Below are 12,786 nucleotides of genomic sequence, written 5' to 3' on the forward strand. Positions count from 1 at the left end.
TCTATTGTAGACTACTGGAGCTGGGCTGATTCTGGTAAATATAGGGACTGGACAAATTTCACCCTCTGCCTGATACTTTTCAAATGGATTACCTGCTGGGTAGAAGCCACAAGATAGCAGAGTGTTGAAGATTAGTTCTTCAGTCCTCATAGATCAGAGAACTGAGGCCCATCTCACCTGTATGGTGAGTTTCCAAGTTGGTGGTAGTGGTGGAAGAATGAGCCCTTGCCATCTCAGGAGAGGTCTTTTTGAGAGACATGAATTTCTTCTTTGATCTATGATCACCAAGAGCTTGGTGTTTGTTTAGTCCTATATGTGTGATAAACATTGGTGAGAAAAAGTCCCTGGAAAGATGCTCACCTAGAGAATACAGGCTCTTGCTAATTGTGGACCTATGGGAATCATAACAATTCTGCTGGTATGACATGCTTGAGTAGTAAGAAGTGCTCCTCATGGGCCGAGATGCTGGAGGACGGTAGGAGGATGAGGCCTTTGTATGAGCTGAAAAACATCAGTACAGACACTGACACTGAGGCACCCTCTGCTCTGTGCCATAAGCAAAGGGCTCTGATAAGTTGAGACACATATGTTCCTGTGCACGTCAACCTCAGTTACCAACTTCATTGTTCATTTTTTCTTCTCCCATGAGCTCAACTCCAGCACACACTCTCACCCTCTGAGCCCTTTCTATTGTGTCCTCTTGACACATGACAATGATCTTTTCTGCATCTTCAGTTTCATTACAGGAGGCTTCTTCTAAATATTTGTTAACTTTAATTTTTCCTTCTAAAAAACTTTTCTCCCTCTATCCCTCTAAAATGGTGGTTATTCTAGTTACCATACCCCAAGTACGCAGGTTTGGGAGACACGGTTGGCAACCTCTTCACTCCCAATTGCCACATCCATGTCGTTACTCCTCTACCCTCATCCGGATTACCTTTCTCATATACTCACTGCTGTCAACCTCCAAATTCTTTGTCACTTTCTATCATTCACTGAAGTATCTAAAAACTAAATCAAAGACTTCCATTCATTGCAAGGCCTGCCATCATATTCAAGAAATTAATCACCCACGGAAATAACCTATTCAATACCCTAATTCAAAGCCCCTTGATTTCCTCAAATTAAATGGCTTCAGCCTCCGTTCTACTTCAGCCACTCCCTCCCAAGCCTGGACCTTGTTATTAAGCAGAATTGTTCCATCTGTAAAAAATAAATAAATTGAAGAAAAAAGTCTACTTTTAAAATACAGTATCTACTTTTTCCAGCTTTCTAACACAGAGATTTCTATTTTACCTGGCCTTGGACCTTATCTGGACTTCTAAATTTTGTCTCCTGTTTTACCCTATATAAAAACTTCCTCTATCTTTCCTCTTTTCCATTTAGCCTACCGTATTTTTACAGGTATAATGCGTTCCCATGTATAATGGGCACCCACATTTTTGGCCCAAACTTTCAGGGGAAAAAATCTTTCCTTTTAATTTTTTAATTGAAACAAATTTTTATTTGTTTACATATAGGTGCTTGTTTCTTGTATTAGGAATTTTAGCGTTTATTTTTTAACATATTATGGTACAAGAAATTTTATGTAACAAATAATTACAAAACACAAGAACAGATACAAGGTACAAGAAATTTTATGTACCTGTAACAAATTTACAATATTTACGCATCATAGATGGCCAAGAACTCTTCATCATTGCAAGTTCATCATAAGTTCAACAAAACCAATGATCGTATTCCAGGGTATTAATTTGCATACGGATATCGTCATTGATTTCCATTAATTTGCATACAGATATCGTCATTGATTTACACGTTTAACTCACAAGCATAAATAAATGAATTAAAAACATTTATATAGATACGGAATTAGCACTACCCATGTATAAAGTGCATCCTTATTTTTCCCTTGCAAATTTGGGCAACAAAGTGCACATTCTGTACGGCAAAATATGGTAAATCTCAGGTCCAACACTACCACTCTCTTATCAATATCTTCAATTCCATATCCCTAATTTTCTTTATATCACACCCACCTAGCAAAACCCCAACCTTGAAATTAAGCCAACACTCTACTTTCTTCTTTTTTATACCAAAGCTGTTGAGTACTGCTGAAATGTGTCACATAAACTGATTCCCCTTAGTAGTTTGGTGCCACTAAAAAAGTCAAGGTGTCAAAACTAAACTGGAACCTCAACACTCCTTGACAAATGCTCTGTTTCTCCCTGAGTATTTCACTCTTCAATTTTCCAGTATTATTTCAAACCCTTGCCTAAGGTTGTCTCTTCTACCACTGTACTTTCATATTCATTAGCTAATCTTGCTTCTGCTGTCACTAAAACTATAGAAAAACTATCAGACAGAAAGTCCAAAAACTTGCCTCTCAGCCTATGAACTAAAATCTAATACCATCACCTTTCCTCCACTTCCTGACAATAGGGAAGAGAATGTACTAATACTTGTCCTACTAAACGCTAATCCTTCCACTGCTGTTCTAGATCTCATCCTCTCTCACTTCCTCAAACACCCTTCTCAATTAACTCCCCTCTCAATATTGTCAACCCTCTCTAGGGGCACTTTCCTATTAGCATTACAACATCCTTAATTCTCTACCATTCCGGAATTTAAAAGAGATATAAAACACACACACACACACACACACACACACACACACACACACATACACGTCAGCTCTACAACTTCTATAGATATCACTCTCTATTCCTTCCCCTTTTCAACATTTATAAAAAGAATCTACACAAACTGTCCCTTATTTCCCACCTCTTATTTGCTCTTTAAGATTGTATAATACACTCTTTCCTCATCTGAGCTAGTGAAATTGTTCTTGATTAGATTAACTAGGACTTCTTTGATATTGACTCAAGACCCTTTTCAATTTTACTTTTACATCTCTGTAGTATCTGATACTTTGATAACTCCCTTTTCAATGTCTAATTTCTATTTTTTCATGTCTAATTTCTATTTGTTTTAAATATGTACTCACTTCTTTGTTCATACTTCATTGCTTTTTATTATGGTTTGGGAATCCATCCCTAGATACTAGATATTTTTCAGTGTTTCAGTCTCATCCCTTTTTTCATCTCACTTTATGCTTGCCCTCTGAATAATCTCATCCATTCTCATGACTGCAGTTATTACCTACATGCTAAATATTGCCAAATGTATATGTTCACCCCTGATCTCTCTTCTGAATATCAAATCCACCTACTTCCCTGTCCACTAGACATCTTCATATGGATATTCCATAGGAATCTAAAGTTCAAAATTCTCAAAAGTAATTCACCATTTTATCCCCAACATTTGCTTCTATCCTTTTGTTAGTCTATTAAATAAATGGTACCATCATCCACCCAGGTACCCAACCAAAAACCTGGGCTATTCTTGAAGCCTGCCTCTAGAACATCATACATTCCCCGCCAGCAAGAGACCTACGCAGAGAATTTCTCCACCTGATCCTAATCCTCAAGCCCCTAATATCTATAATCAAGCTTGCTTGGTTTATGCCTGAGAGAGTCCCACCCATTTCCTAATACTACCAGGTTGTTCATCAGCCATTTGTGTAATCATTAACCATCTAATTATTAATAAGATGAATCAGCTTCAGATTTAGACAGTGTAACTACTCAATGTTTACATGCACTTTCTGTTTTATTTTTCCTCAATCCACCCCCATTGAATTATTTTAAATCTCTTTGCCAATGGCATATATTCTAGTTCCCTAGAACAGAAAAGTTTAGTACTAGCTAGAAATCCTAGATTTACAAGAACAAGGAAAAAAAGAACCTTTCATAAACATGTCCTTTGAACAATGTGTTCAAATATCCAGGATTCCTTACTTTATGAGTCTGAATGGGTTAAAACTCACCACCTCCACGGGGCATCATAGCAGAAGCACACAATAGAATTGGCCTTGGAATGTCTCTACGAACCAGGGGGCCCTGAACTGGCTTGTTGAGATCCTTGTTGATGGCAATGAAAGCTGTGTGGGAGCTTATGACTCCACACTCAATGCTGACTTTTAACACGTCTTTTCTATCATTTGCTGGAGTCTCCCTGAAGCCCATGTCCTTAGTCTGGAGAAAGGACTTGGCAGCAAGGCGGTGAATGGTAAGACTAAAAGAAAAAAAAAAAAATCCTGTGACTTAGGGAAAAGCACACAAGAATCAGTTTCTCAGGGCCCTCAAAAGTTAGGGGTGGCATGGGGAGGAAAAAGCCAGACAAAGGAAGAGGTAAAACCTGGGTGGCTTAAAACAAAAAAGAGATATTTGGGAAACAATTGAGCCCAAAATTAAGAGCAGGAAACCAATCCTAAGGATTGCAGAGTCGAAAAGAAAGGGAAAAAAAAAAGGAAAGGAAGGGGAGGGGAGGGGAGGGGAGGGGAGGGGAGGGGAGGGGAGGGGAGGGTTAGGGGAGGGGAGGGGAGGGGAGGGGAGGGGAGGGGAGGAGAGGAGAGGAGAGGAGAGGAGAGGAGAGGAGAGGAGAGGAGAGGAGAGGAGAGGAGAGGAGAGGAGAGGAGAGGAGAGGAAAGGACAAAAGAAAACTGAATTCTCACTTGGCATCAGTCTTGGGTTGTAGAGAAAATGTCACTTTATTCTCAAAACTCTTGCCCTGGAGGGTGTATTTGAGGCAAACTTCTCCTGTTGCCTCTGCTGGCTACAAATTAGAGAAGAGTAAAAATGATAGAATGGAGAGATCACCAAGAGAAATGTCAGAATTAGAGCAGCTCCCCAAACCAACATATTAAAATTTCGGACTGAAAACCAGGTAGCTCAGGAACTGGCATGATGGAGAAGGCGGGAGGCTGACTCTGTCTGGCAAGTGCAATCTCTTGAGGAAATCCTACCAGCTTTAATGAAATTGTCCAGAACAGAGTTCAGGGCAGTAGCTACTCTGACTAGAAGAACAAAAAAGAATAAAAACTCACCGGCATCATCCCAGTCAATTGGGCGTAGATGATTAACCTCTGACCTCTAAAGATGACACTCTGTTCTGGAGAAAGCATTTTAGCAGAGAGACCAGGAGACAAAGCCCAGCTCAAAGAAACATCCTCTACTATAGGCTGCAGAGAACGTTTCAGGGCCCTAAGAGCCTAAAGGAAGAAAGAACAGAATAAACACCAAAAATAATAATGGCAACAATAACTACTACTAACTGAATGTTTTTGATGCACCAGGTGCTATGTGACACAATACATGTTATGTCTATTCCTTAATACTATACTAGGAGGTGGTCATTATTACTTTTGCTTTACACATGAGGAAACCCTAGAGAAGTAGGGATCAAATAAGAAATGGTACCAACTGGAAAAGAGGAATTTATTAACATAACCAGAGGTGGAAGATGTCTTCCCTTTTGCATACTAATCAAATGGAGTATCAATTTACCACCTATTCCAATCTACCAGACATATTATAATTGTCCCTTCCTGTTTTCCTTGTATCATTTGCCTGGAGCATAGGATATAGTACCAAAAGAGGTCCTAAGACACACACCTAGAATGTCAATCATGACAATCAAAATTCTTAAAGTTTCTGTTTCTGGTCTTAAACACAAAGCACTGACCTCTTCCAGCATCTCATCTCTGGATCTCCAAATACTAGGTCCAGATGCCATTTCTCCAGAAACTATAGTGTGCCCCTTTTACATAAGGTCAAAAGTAGTCCCACTAAATATAGAGCCCAAAGCCTTGGGGATAATAAAGAAAGAATCCTGGAGGCAAGTTGCTGCCTTTGCCTTGTAGCAGTGTACCCCCTGCTCCACATTTGCTCTGGATCACCGCTTCTGGACACAAGGCCTGCCCCTCACCTTGGACTGCATCCTCTCCTTGCCTGTGATAAATTCTGATGCACCCCCTGATACCCGGGCAATGCCTTTTATTAGGCTGGTGGAGGCTCCTTCTCCGATACCAAATGAGAAACATCTGCAATTGTAAAATAGAAGTGAGAGATAGGGACTAAGGTGTGAAATTATAAAATCAATACATAATAGTCAAAAATACATAATAGCTACTATTTATTGAGTATATTCTATATTTCAGGAGGTTATATGCCTTAAATTAATGATTAATCATCAGAAGACTCCTAGGAGGCAGGTTTATGCTGCATTTTGCAGGTAAGAAACGGAGGCACAAATAATTTTAGAACTCTGTCCAGGATCACATACTTTGAAATGGTGGAGATGGCGTTTGAGCACTGTTCTGTCTGACTATATGATCCCCTTGGCAAACGATTATATAGTATACTGATTCTAAAAGCAGAAAAAGGAAAATAATAGGACTACATCCTCATCAATTATTTTATAATCCAAAAAATGTGTTAATCAGAAAGTGGGAGAATTAAGAAAAAATTGACACTATCATCAGTGCTTGACTAACGTTGTTCTGGAACCACATCTGCCCTGGCAAGGCTGGTCCTAGGCTGGGAAAGAGTGCCTTCTGCTCTTCTAACTGGAGGGTTCTCTCCCTGCTTTAGTCCATGTACACCAAATAGCATTTAATTAGAATCTGGCTTCCCAATTAAAACTGTCTATAAACAGAGAATATGTAGGTAATACTAATACAAGCATTTTCCCAGACATGGCAAGGATAGTTCTCATTGTAAATTAATTAACACACTGTTATTTTGGCTTATGAATCAGTCTCTTCCGAATTGGGTTAATGTGAGTCATCATCCCCAAATCTAGTGACATCAGCATCAGGATGAATGCTCTAAACTGGGAAGGGTAAGAACCAGACATCTAATTATGGTGACCTAACTGTGATACTGTTCCCTAGAGATGACAGCCTGCCAGCATCTTGATATTATCACTTTTAAATTGCCAACATGATTTTTGAACTGTAACCTATGTTCTTTATGACTTATAAAGGGCTTTGATGTATATGTTCAAGAGGCTTTGTTTTTTTTTCCATATGTTACATAAAGTAAAGCTAAATAATGTTTACTGATGTCCAATTACATGCCTAAAACTTATTTAAGTGCTTCATATGGATGATAGAAATAAGGATAATAATTACCAAAATTTGTACAGCATTTATTTTCTGTCAAGCACAGTTCCTAATGCTTTCCTTAGGTATACTCTTTTAACCCTCATGGTAAACCTATAAGGTAAATACTATTATTATCTCCATTTTCAAGTAAGGAAATTGAGGCTTGGAGAGTTTAGTTGATTTGTCCAAACAGCTAACAAGCAGGGAAACTGGAACTTAAATGGATGACATCTGCCTTAAAGTATAATACCCTAAGAGAGTTCTGCTCACAGCAATGCTAGACTAAGTTGTTCCAAGCCAGTAGAGAGCTAGAAAAGCTGTACACAACATTTTTAATAATCTTTGAAATCATCAGAAGGTTACCAAGAATGTAATAATATCTGGGAGAGGAGGGAAGCCAAGAGAGATGAGCCTGGCATCTGGTATCACTTTACCCCTTGAAGCAAGTGCCAAGTACAAAACGGATGACTGAAAGGTTGAAAAGCTAAGCAGTTTCAGATTTGGACTTTCCAAAGAGAAGGTGCCCTGGTAGATACTCAGGTTTTTGTTTGTTTGTTTGTTTGTTTGTTTAATACAAGCCTGTAGAACTACCCTAGAGGTAGAGCTGAATCTGAAATAAAACAGCCATTAAATGATTGAAGCTTATTAAACTAATTGGACTAAGATTATCTGTTTCTAGTCTAGCAAACTGTCAGAAGCTAAGAGTAAATCCTTTCAGAGTGAGGTAATCATCTAGATGCTCAAAGAATTTCCACAATTTTTCACATAAAATATCTGGCAATTAAAAAAGAAATAGAAAACACCCAAATATTGGGAAATTATACACAATACTTCTGAATAACATAGGCTTTAAAAAGAAATAATGATAATTAAAAATATTCTCAAGTGGATACCAATGAAAAATGATGTATACAAATTTAGGATTTGTAGTTCTAAATACATATACTAGAAAGGAAAAAGAAGTCTAAAAATCAACTATCTGAGCATCCATCTCCGTATGTTAGAAAAAGAACAGCCAATAAACCCAAAAATTTAAAGGAAAGAAAGTAACAAAAACAGGAGCAAACATTATTTATGCAGAAAACAATTATACAATAGAGAGGATCCACAAACTCAAAAATGCTGGTGGTTTGAAAAGATTATTTAAATTGACAAACATTAGGCCAAGGGAAAAAATAGAGAAGGCACAAATAACCAACATCAGGAATGAAAAAACAATAATACTCCGACCTATTATATAAAATTTAGTAACATCATAATGCATCATCAGAGATAATTTCATGCAAAAAAATTTGAAAATTTAGATAAAATACACAAACTCCCACACAAATCAAGAATATATAAAAATATAAATAGTTCTATTACAATTAAAGAGATTTCAAAACCTTCCCACAGAAAAGTCTCTTGGCAACATATAGCAAACATGAAAAAAAAATCTTTCAGATAATAGAAAAACAGGCAACACTTCTCACTTCATTTTATGATGCCAACAAAAAACTAGTATCAAAACCCACAAGAATATTATAACAAAAAAACATGTCAATATTTCCCATAAAAATAGATTTAAAAATCCTAAACAATTATTAGCCAACTGTATCAAAAAAACATATGAAAAAAGTTAGTAACTCACCACTAATTTGGGTTTATTTCAGAAATGCAAGATTGGTCTAACATGTAAGCACAGTCATTATAATTCACACATTATAAGAAAAAAGAAAAAATTAATTTAAAAAAAAATTAAAATTAATTAATTAATTAAAAAAAGAAAGAATAAAATCATACACATCTCAACAGATAAATAAAATGCATTTGATGAAATTCAACAATGATTCATTATTTTTTTAAAGAAAGAAAAAGAACTCTCAAAACAGAAATATAAGGAAAATTCCTTAATCTGATACAAAATGTGTACAAAAAGACCTATAGCAAACAATGACACTATTGATATAATGTTAAACATGTTCCCTCTGAAGTCCAAAATAAGATAAGGATATTAGCTATTACCACTACTACTCAGCTTTGTACTAGAGGCTCTTTCCAGGGCAATATATAAAGAAAGAAAAATAAAGATAAAAGGGTTGGAAAGGAAAAACTGACATTATTTGCAAACATGATTATCCATAGATAATCTACAAGAATATATAAATATACTATTAGAATTAATATCTACATCAGGCAAGGTCATTGAATACAAGGCTAACATAAATTTAATAAGCTATCATAATCAATTTCTATGTAGAAATAAACATCTAGTAATTAAAATGTTTAAAAATACTATTTAAAATAGCATCAAACACCTGAGGAAAAAAATCTAATGAAAAACTCATGAAGACCTCTACACAGAGAATTATAAAACATTGTAATTTATCTGATAAGGGGTTAATATCCAAAATTTATAAAGAACTCATGCAACTTAACACAAAAAAATCCTAACAATCCAATTAAAATTTGGGTAGAAGACCTAAATAGACATTTCTCCAAACAGGACATACACATGGCCAACAGTCATAAGAAAAGATGCTCAATGTCACTAATTATTAGAGAAATACAAATTAAAACCACAGAAATATCACCTCACACCTGCCAGAATGGTCATCATCAATACATCAGTAAGTGTTGCCAAGGATGAAGAGAAAAGGGAATCCTCATGCACTGTTGGTGGCATTGCAAATTGGTGCAGCCACTATGGAAAACAGTATGGAGGTTCCTCAAAAAATTAAAAACAGAACTACCTTATGACCCAGCAATTCTACTTCTGAGTAGTTATCCAAAGAAATCCAAAACACTAATTCAAAAAGATATATGCACTCCTATGTTCATTGCAGCACTATTTACAATAGCCAACATATGGAAGCAACTCAAGTGTCTGTCAATAGGTGATTAGATAAAGAAGAGGTGATACATATATACAATGGAATATTACTCAGCCATAAAAAAGAATAAAACCTTACCATTTGCGACAACATGGATGAACCTGGAAGGTATTATGCTAAGTGAAATAAGTCAGACCGAGAAGGACAAAACAGAAACAGCCTCATAGATGCAGAGAACAAACTGTTGGTTGCCAGATGGGAGGGGAAATGGGAGGACAGGGTAAAAAAGTAAAAAGATTAAGAACTACGAGTTATAATTACAAAATAGTCATGGGGATATAAAGTAAAGCCTAAGGAATATAGTCAATAATATGATAATAATTATGTATAATGTCAGGTGGGTATTAGACTAGTCAGGGGGACTGCTTCATAAATTTTGTAAATGTCTAATCACTGTAATTGAAAAACTAAAAAACGGGGGTGAAGATCAAGGGGAATAAAGTTCAAATTTTTATGTATAAAACAACTGAGTCATGGGGATGTAATATATAGCATAGGGAATATAGTCAATAATATTGTGGTAGCATGGTACAGTGTCAAATGGTTGCTGGATTTATGGGGATCACTTCTTCATATATATAAATGGTAAATAACTATGGTGTACACCTGAAACTAATACAATATTGCATGTTAGTTATATTTTAATAAAAATCTTTTAAAAAACATTGCAGAAAGATTTTATGTGTATTATTAGATTAAGGAAATGAATAAATGTACTGATTTTGTGGGAAGCCACGTTTCTCACCATGGAGGAAAGAAAACACAAACATGGAATAAAAGGAAAAAGAAAGTAGAAGTGGGTAGAAGTGAACATTTGTGTTTTTCTTAATCATTTGCTATGTCTGTCTGCTGAAAATGCCTAGAATAATAATAGGCCAGTAGCAAAGAGTTACACCTAATATGCAAACATTAACTTCTATTTATCATTTTCACTAAGAGGAACAAGGCTTCTTATAGAAATAGCTGGCTACAAGAAAAGGAAAGTACAGGTGAGTCTGGAACATTTTCTTTTTTTTTTAAGAAAGAAAGGAAATATTCATAAACCAAAGAGACATGTGAAAATGATATAGGAGCAAGTTAAAAGGAGTTCCCATTGGCCAAATCGGGAACTTTTGACAATCTAAATGAATGATGAGAGTAATGAATCTCAAAGAATTGGGAGGTAATTAAAGAATTCAAAAGTACATATTGACAAAACAAAGGAAAAGAGGGAAGGAGGAAGGAGGGGAGAGAGCTAACTTCTTTATAGTAGGATGTCAACTAATAAATATGGAAAAGTTAACAGAATTGAAAAATCACCATTTTATAACCACTGATAGTAATAGCACTCGGGCAATAATCATCAGTGAATGCTAAAACTCCTGAGTAAATATTTGTTGAAAACAGGATGTTTACAATATTTCAAAGTTATCAGATACCACCTTGAACTGGTCACAATACCAGGCCCAGTTACTTTTGGGTTATTTCTTCCAATATGTTTAATATTAATCTAAACATGAATTTTAAAAAATCAAACATAAATTGAGATTCTATAAAAATAACTAGCTAGTACTCTTTCAGAAATGTCAGTGTCATGAAAAAGAATGAAAAGCTGAAATTATACCAGAGAAGACTAAAGAAATATAACAATGAAATAAAATACTTGTTTCTGGAACAAAACCAAATCAAACAAAGTAAATCTATAAAGGACATTATTAGAAAAATTGGCAAATATGGCCTATATTTAGATGAAGTTGTTATCTCAACATTAAATATACTGAATTTTGAACTTTTATTTTGGTTATTTATCAGGATGCCCTGTTTTTAGATGAATGCATAATTATTTGCATATGAAGGGTTAAAATATCTGTAACTTACTCTCAAATAGTTCAGATAAAAAATAACAGGTGAAGCAAATGTGGTAAAATGCTGATAACTAGCAGACCTGAGTGAAAGGCATATGAGGGTCTACTGTTCTATTCTTACAACGTCTCTATAGGTTTAAAATTTTTAAGTAAAATATTGGAAACACACTTAGAAGAATCAAGAAAAGCCTAAATAAATGGAAGGATGTGCCATTTAAATAAACTGGATACTAAATAGAGTAAATACTCAATTCTCCCAAAACTATAAAGGCAATTCTAACCAACATCCCAATAGTTTTTCCCTTTTTTGGTAAAAATTGACAAGCTAATTTTAAAATACAAACACAAAGTTTCAAGAATAGATAAGATAATCTTGAAAAAGAACAAAATAGAGGACCTATTCTATTGGAAATTAAGATTTATCCGAAAGCTCATTAATTTATATAATGTAGTACTGGCACATGTCTAGATACATAGACCAATGGAAAGAAACAGAGGATCCAAAAAAATCCACACATGTGTAAATAAATGCTTATTTGTGACAAAAACGGCACTGTATATCAGTGAGGAAAGGAAAAACTTTTCAATAAATGATGCAGGGTCAATTTCATATCCACATGAAAAAAAAAAATGAAACCTGACCCCTACCTCACACAATGCACAAAAATGAATTGTAGGTGAACTGTAGATCTAACCGTAAAAAAAAAAAAAAAAAAAACTTCTAGAAAATAACACAGGAAAATAGCTTCATGACATGCAGGAGGGAAAGCCTTTTTAACAGGATACAAAAAATACTAATCAAAAAGAAAAACACTACAAAATTAAACTATATTAAAACGAAGAACAACTATTAATAAACAAAATACCATTTTAAGAGTAAAAAATAAGTTTCTAGAAAATATTAACATAGTGCTTATATTTAGACTACAGAATGAACTACAGATCTGTTGAAAAAAAGAGAGAAAACATAAGAGAGACTTGAAGGTACTTCACAAAAGAGTACATCCAAGTTGTCAATAAATATAAAAAGGTGCTCCACTTCTTAGTTTCTAAGAAAATG

General features: G+C 35.2%; 1 protein-coding gene across 9 annotated transcripts in view; it reads right to left on the reverse strand.

The window, feature by feature from the left end:
• VWA5A (von Willebrand factor A domain containing 5A) overlaps positions 1 to 12,786 on the reverse strand; it is a 32,480-nt gene that overhangs the window by 8,905 nt on the left and 10,789 nt on the right. For 4 of the 9 annotated variants that reach the window (XM_081038008.1, XM_081038005.1, XM_081038006.1 and 1 more), the window contains 5 exons: positions 5,830 to 5,944; positions 4,949 to 5,113; positions 4,577 to 4,677; positions 3,890 to 4,137; positions 178 to 501 (listed from right to left, as the gene is read on the reverse strand). In XM_081038008.1, coding sequence (XP_080894134.1) covers positions 178 to 501; positions 3,890 to 4,137; positions 4,577 to 4,677; positions 4,949 to 5,113; positions 5,830 to 5,944 — 953 coding nt within the window. The remainder of the gene's footprint in view (positions 1 to 177; positions 502 to 3,889; positions 4,138 to 4,576; positions 4,678 to 4,948; positions 5,114 to 5,829; positions 5,945 to 12,786) is intronic. The other 5 variants (XM_081038013.1, XM_081038011.1, XM_081038012.1 and 2 more) reach the window with 2 other exon arrangements.

The sequence above is a fragment of the Rhinolophus hipposideros genome (genome assembly GCF_964194185.1).
Source record: "Rhinolophus hipposideros genome assembly, chromosome: 24".
Classification (NCBI taxonomy): domain Eukaryota; kingdom Metazoa; phylum Chordata; class Mammalia; order Chiroptera; family Rhinolophidae; genus Rhinolophus; species Rhinolophus hipposideros.